Source organism: Etheostoma cragini, chromosome 21, assembly GCF_013103735.1.
Source record: "Etheostoma cragini isolate CJK2018 chromosome 21, CSU_Ecrag_1.0, whole genome shotgun sequence".
Lineage (NCBI taxonomy): Eukaryota > Metazoa > Chordata > Actinopteri > Perciformes > Percidae > Etheostoma > Etheostoma cragini.
This window is the reverse complement of record NC_048427.1, coordinates 19,313,373-19,320,073: the sequence shown is the minus strand read 5'-3', so window position 1 is coordinate 19,320,073 and position 6,701 is coordinate 19,313,373. Positions and strand designations below refer to the sequence as shown.

Genomic DNA, 6,701 nt, shown 5'->3' with positions numbered 1-6,701 from the left:
CATGCCTAAATGCACTGAGTTGCCGCCATGTGATTGGCTGCTTAGAAATTAAGTGTTAACGAGCAGTTGGACAGGTGTGCCTAATAAAGTGGCCGGTGAGCGTTTGTACTGAATAAATATAGAAATGAATACTATTATAAACAGATTTTTTACAGATAGATTTGTCCTATGAATATAATATATAGGTAATTAGTATTGTGAACAAAATGAACAGCTGGATATGTACTGAATATAATATACAGGTGGTTGTTACTATAACAGAGTTTACAGGTGAATATGTACTATGAATATATATACAGATGGCCATTACTATAGACAGCATGTGAGCATAACATACAGATGGCTATTACTATAAACAGAATTTTGACAGATACTTTCTGTGTTGAAAGCATGAGTTGAATGTAAGTAAATATGACTGATTAATGCAGAGACAGTTGAAAATGTCACAAGGAAGGAAGACATGTACGCTGTGGTTAACAGCAGCAACATAGAGACGTGTAGCCCATATACGGTGAGGCAAATGGAAACTTTGAACCAGTAAATACAGATCGTCTGTAGTTTTCTGCTGGAGTAAGAAACTGCAGACTTATGTAACACCATGCAGCGTCTTGGCCCCGATGAGCTTTGTCCTTGCTATAGAAATGACATTGGGCTGATAGATGCTGCTGAGCATGTTCACACAGTGACGACAGTCTCCTTGCATCCGCTCATGGCTAATTATAACAACCTTGGTCTTATCTCTGTCTCACATGACAAGCAGTAAGTGAAGGTTGCTAAAAAAAACTGGCAGTGTGTGTTTGTCTTGTTTTCAGTGTTGCTAAGCCTACAAGTGATAGTGTTAGCATCGCCGCCGTGGTTACAGGTATTAATGACGACCAATGGGTTTAAACATTTTTACAAAAGAATTGCACGTTGTGCATTTCTTTAGTGTGGAAATGTAAGTGCTGTGGTTTTGATGACGGTATTTGGTACAGTACGTGACCACATCTGCACATACTGTATGCAGGCTCTTTTTTTTTCTTTTTTTTTATGTAACAAGGCAGAGTCCACGTGATCTCTAGCTCTCACATACACACACACACACACACTCATTTTTTCCGATTCAGACATTTAAGTCACAGTAACAGAACAACATTCTGGTCTGTGGTCTATTTATTTTAGTCGATTATAAATTAGTCTTAGTCAAGAAGACTTGGAGCATTTTAGTCTAATACAAGCAAGAACCTGAAATGTTCTTTGTTGCCTTTAAACAGCACTTACATACCCATATATGTATATTTCTACTGAGTTATTGGCCGTTGTGATTGTTCCTCCTATCCATTCTGGCCATGAAGAGATCAGACACAAATTCACAGACAGTCATTCTGAATGGAACTACTTTAAATGTGAGAAAAGCCAAAGCTGACAGATGTTCATTTTAAGTATCTGTGCTGTGTCAGATTTGCCGAGGCCCAGAAAGCGTCTGACGGAGTTGATGTTGAAGACAGCCCTGGAGAACCCAGGAGACAAGGAGAAGCAAAACAAGGCCTCCCGCTTCTGGGGCCTTAGATTCTTCCGGAGCCCCATTGAAATCCTGGCCGACCCAGACCACAACAGGACAGCTGGCATCCGACTTGGCATTAACAGGCTGGAGGTAACAGGGTTTTTATTTTAAAGTGCCCATATTATGAATAAAAAACACTTTTCTTGGGATTTGGGGTGTTATACTGGTGATTCCACACGCATAGAAACTTGGAAAAAAACTATCTATGCTGTTTTAGTGAGATACGGTTTCTGAATGTCCTCTGGCTTCAGTTCCACGGGTGAGCTGTTCAGAATCTGCACGGCTTTTTATGTCACTAACCGAGACCATGCTAGCTCGTTGTCAATGGCAAACACTGCTACAACAGCCACTAGTTGACCATAATCTCCAAAAGAACTACTTCCTGTCCCTGTTGTGCGGGTGTTCCACAAATGTCCCTCGTTTAAAAGAAGTCTCCCAACTAATTCTGCCTTGGACTGACCAAGGTTGGAGAAAGAGTTATCTAGCTGATGGGATCTTACCTAGCTACTGCACATGTGCAGCTCCCAACAAAGATAGTAAAGAAGTGAGAGGTCTCACTCTGTAGCTAAAACAGAGACCCAAACACACAGGGGGAAAAAAGGACCCGTCGCAATGTGCAGTACAACAAACATATATATATATATATATTTTTTTTTAAATGAAACCATGTAAACCTGTTCTGGTAAAAATTAGCATAAAATGGGCACTTTAACAATCAATATGGTCCTCGTGGTCAGCTGCTTAGTTCCTTGGCTGGGTTAAAGCTGGTTCCCTGTGTATGACCAGGGCTCAGGTTAAAGTTGGTTCCCTGTGTGTGACCAGGACTCAGGTTAAAGCTGGTTCCCTGTGTGTGACCAGGACTCAGGTTAAAGTTGGTTTCCTGTGTGTGACCAGGACTCAGGTTAAAGTTGGTTCCCTGTGTGTGACCAGGACTCAGGTTAAAGTTGGTTCCCTGTGTGTGACCAGGGCTCAGGTTAAAGTTGGTTCCCTGTGTGTGACCAGGGCTCAGGCGAGGGAGCCCGGGCAGTGATCACCGGAGAAGTGGAGGACGTGACCTGTGGCCTGGTGATTAGCAGTATCGGCTACAAGAGCATCCCCATCGATCCATCAGTGCCGTTTGACTCCCGCAAAGCCATCGTTCCAAACAACATGGGCCGGATTGAACAAGCTCCAGGTACTCAGCAAATACCATAAAGAACAAGAGCACTTAGCAAGCAAAATCCTGCAAAATTGAATGAATTTATCTTTCTTTCAAGGTCTATATTGTAGTGGCTGGCTAAAAACAGGCCCCACTGGTGTGATAGCCACCACTATGAACAATAGTTTTGACACTGCACGATCCATAGTGGAGGACATGGACTCGGGACGGTTGGACGTAGCTGCTGCCAAGACCGGTTCACAAAGCATCTGTGCTCTGCTGGAAAAGAGAGGTACTCTACAGTAACTTTGGTTGTTTAACTGCTTCCTGTTCAGGCCTGTTTTCTCACCTAGGAGTTTATATAACCACAGTCTGTTTAGATTTCCATAACAGGTGACGCTTTATATCTATCTTAAATGAAAGGAGTTTCTGTCTGTTTGTATGTACTATAGGCCTTTGATTTTCTCAACAACTGTTCACTACTTCACACTTGGCAGGTTTATTGCCGAGTTATGTACAAGCTGCGGTGTGTGTGTACACACACACACACACACACACACACACACACACACACATACACACATATATATATATACTTTCTATATTTAGTATCTTTAAAAACATTCATGTTCCTCTGCCTCCCCCTAGTGCTCCTCTTAGTCAATAACTGCAGTCAAGCTGTAAACTACTAGGCAGCGTTGATCAAATACAAATCAAATCAATTTTATTTTTCCTGCCTAAAAGTCATCAGAAGCATTGTTTAGCGTGCTAAACTGTGAAATATAAACGTTTGCGACCCGGCTGCTTTTGTAAAAACAGTTGAGCCAAACCCAAGCAGCAGCCGAGCACCTAAGTGCCAGAGAACCTTCTCATGTTACAGCTAAACAATACACTAAAATATGTTTCTGAAATATGCAAGGTTATGAATAAGCAATGCAGTAACAAAAACTTGATTCATACTTGATCAGCCCAGCCTAGTTTTTTCACAGATTATCTGATTAATGTGGTACTGTAAGGTGTAGGTCAAGGAGTAGTGACTAACAGCAAATATGACAAAGTGTTATTTATTTATTTTTTTAAATTAATAACTGTATCTTTAACCCTTGTATGGTATTCGGGTAAAATTGACCCATTTCAAATTTTTACAAGAAAAATGGTACAAGTTACATTTTTTCTACCTGAAAATCAACGGCCTTACCTTATTTTCTGTAATAAACATGTATTCCTGAAGAATGATGACATAGTGGATTTTTAACATGATTTATAACCTTATGACAAAAAAACGGACCCCACTTCCATTTTTAATTGTGTGCTTTCCATTCCCTAAACATATAGGTTATCTCAATTGTTTAAAAATTGAGATAAAGACAATATTTGTTAATAGATTATGAAGTAAAAGTTTATTTTAGAATTGTTTTTAAAACGCCAAATAAGTCACGAGTCAGTTTGACCCGAGGGACACGAGAGGGTCCCACATTTGAAGACATTACAAGGGTTAAATGCCGTTAGCTAAATGTGATTTGTGTTGCCTGTAGGAGTGAAACCAGTCACCTTCTCAGACTGGGAGAAGATTGACAGCGTGGAGATGAGACGGGGGGAAGCCACCGGGAAACCCAGAGAAAAACTCCTGACCGTCGAGGAAATGCTGCAGGTGGCTCGGAAATAAATGTAGAAAAAGAACCTGTTCACAGGTGAACTCTGCACACTGAGTAACTGTAGTATATAATAACAATTCATGGACCTAAGTCATATAGTGGACTCAGTACACATTAAAAGCCAGTTACCCCAAAGTCTTGTTTTCCAGTTTGAACCTGTTCAACAGTATCAATCCAAAGCACTGAAAGACTGAGCTGTGGTTTCCTGTTTTACTAAAATCAAAAACAGGACTCCATAATGGATGCTATTAATACTGAATATACTGTATGTGTGTTAAAGAGTAAAAATGATGTGCTTGCTGAATTATGTCTTTACACTTACACTACATGTGATGAATATCTTTTATACAATAAAAAATGTTAGAAAAATGATGATACATACTTTTTCTCTGATTATTATTCAAAATGTTTGCATAAGAATTCCATGTTATACTGATCACTCTACACAAGATAACCATGGAGCCATTGTGTGTCCTTGTGAAAGGCACAGGATGTCTCTGGGGGCAGAAAATGAACAGAATGAACTTTTCTATAACTTTAGTGGTCTCTTTCTATTCTTGATAATGAGATTATTCTAACGAATGTGACCTGTATCCTTTTATTACTCTCTGAGTAACATGTCCTACTAAATGTCAGCTTAGATGTTATACATGATGGGTTTGAAGATGAATTATTCTGGATCACAATTGTTATACTTTGTGTGAAAGGGATATTTATACCAATCACTTTTTATATACATTTAAAATATTAAGTGTTTTAAGATGACACACGCTTGGTAATTGTATAAAATCATGGTATAGTATGTTGAAAAAGTCAAAAAAGTCACAGTAAAGTATGTTGGAAAAGTTATAAAAAAAGTCCCAGTATAGTATGTTAGAAAAGTTCAAATAGTCATAGTATAGTATGTGAGAAAAGTCATAGTAAATTATGTTGGAAAAGTTATTTAAAAAAAAGTTTTAGTATGTCAAAAAAGTCATGGTATGTCTGAAAAGTCATAATATAGTATGTTGGAAAAGTTATAAAAAAGTCATAGTATAGTATGTTGCAAAAGAATAAAAAAATTCATAGTATGTCAAAAAAGACATAGTATAGTATTTCATAAAAGTCAAAAAAGTCATAGTATATTATGTTGGAAAAGTTATTAAAAAAAAAGTTATGGTTTAGTAAGTTGGAAAAGTCAAAGAAGTTATAGTATGGTAAGTCAGAAAAGTCATAAAGTCATGGTATAGTATGTTGGAAAAGTCACAAAAACGTCATTGTATTTCAAAGAAGTCAAAAAAGGCTCTGTGTGTTCAGCCCACTTTCCATTCATCTTCATACTTGGGGCCTGTACTACGTAGCGAGATCCATGGGTTAACTGTTTCTTTAGGCTCAGGTTTTCCATGATGTTCTTAGAGCAAAGAATTAAAGATTACTTTCATAACCTGTTTTTTATGGATTCGGTAGGAACACATAGGTTTGGGGCTGAGTTCCATAGATGGGGGAGACAAATCATCGAGAGTTGGACTAACATAATTGGTCTCGGCTTGATAATCGACTTTGCATATTTTGACTATAGACACTACTGAAAGTATTGTGAAGGCATCTTCAAGAAATGTATGGTCATGTTTTTCGCACAAAATAAAACTGGCAACATTTACTATATGCAGTCCTTCCAGCACAGTGTTACCTACAGTATAACCTTTGTGTTTTCTTCCCGTCGACCATGCACCTGTTGTCCTCCTCCTGTGGTCTGTTTTACTTTGTGTGTTTAAAAAGCATGTAGCGTATACTGTTGAGTTCAGGATAACAGCAGTGTGTTTAAAGAATTGAATAATACTCTTAAGATCCTTAGACTAGTTTTTAATTCCATAATATCAATGCAATTTGAACACTGCACATGTGAAGAAAAAGCAATATTAGGCTGTTCAACAAATAGCATTTGCATTTTTCTTCACAATCTCAAACATTTACAAACTGAAAAATGTCTCAAGGGTTTGCTTTACTTTGAATCACTGCACTAATATTTAGTTGCATAACCATTATTTCTGAGAACTGCTTCACATCTGTGTAGCATGGAGTCGACCTACTTCTGTCACCTGCGAACAGGTTTTCCAGCCCGGGACGAATGAACTACATTCCACAAATCCTCTCCATTACGGGGTTTTGCCTCAGAAACAGCATTTTGATGTCACCCCACAAGTGTTCTATGGGACTGAGGTCTGGGGATTAGACTGGCCACGCCATAACATCAATCTGGTTCATCTGGAACCAAGACTTTGCTGGCTTGGTGGCGTGTTTTGGGTCATTGTCTTGTTGAAAGACCCATTTCAAAGGCATTTCCTCTTCAGCATAAGGCAACATGACCTCTAAAGTATTTTTGATG

At 38.6% G+C, this 6,701-nt stretch overlaps 1 protein-coding gene across 1 annotated transcript in view; it reads left to right on the top strand.

The window, feature by feature from the left end:
- Positions 1-4,874, top strand: part of fdxr (ferredoxin reductase) — a 15,276-nt gene extending 10,402 nt beyond the window's left edge. The window contains exons 9-12 of the mRNA XM_034861345.1: positions 1,440-1,633; positions 2,546-2,717; positions 2,800-2,973; positions 4,217-4,874. Coding sequence (XP_034717236.1) covers positions 1,440-1,633; positions 2,546-2,717; positions 2,800-2,973; positions 4,217-4,347 — 671 coding nt within the window. The 3' untranslated portion in view covers positions 4,348-4,874. The remainder of the gene's footprint in view (positions 1-1,439; positions 1,634-2,545; positions 2,718-2,799; positions 2,974-4,216) is intronic.
- The last annotated feature ends 1,827 nt before the right edge of the window (positions 4,875-6,701 follow it).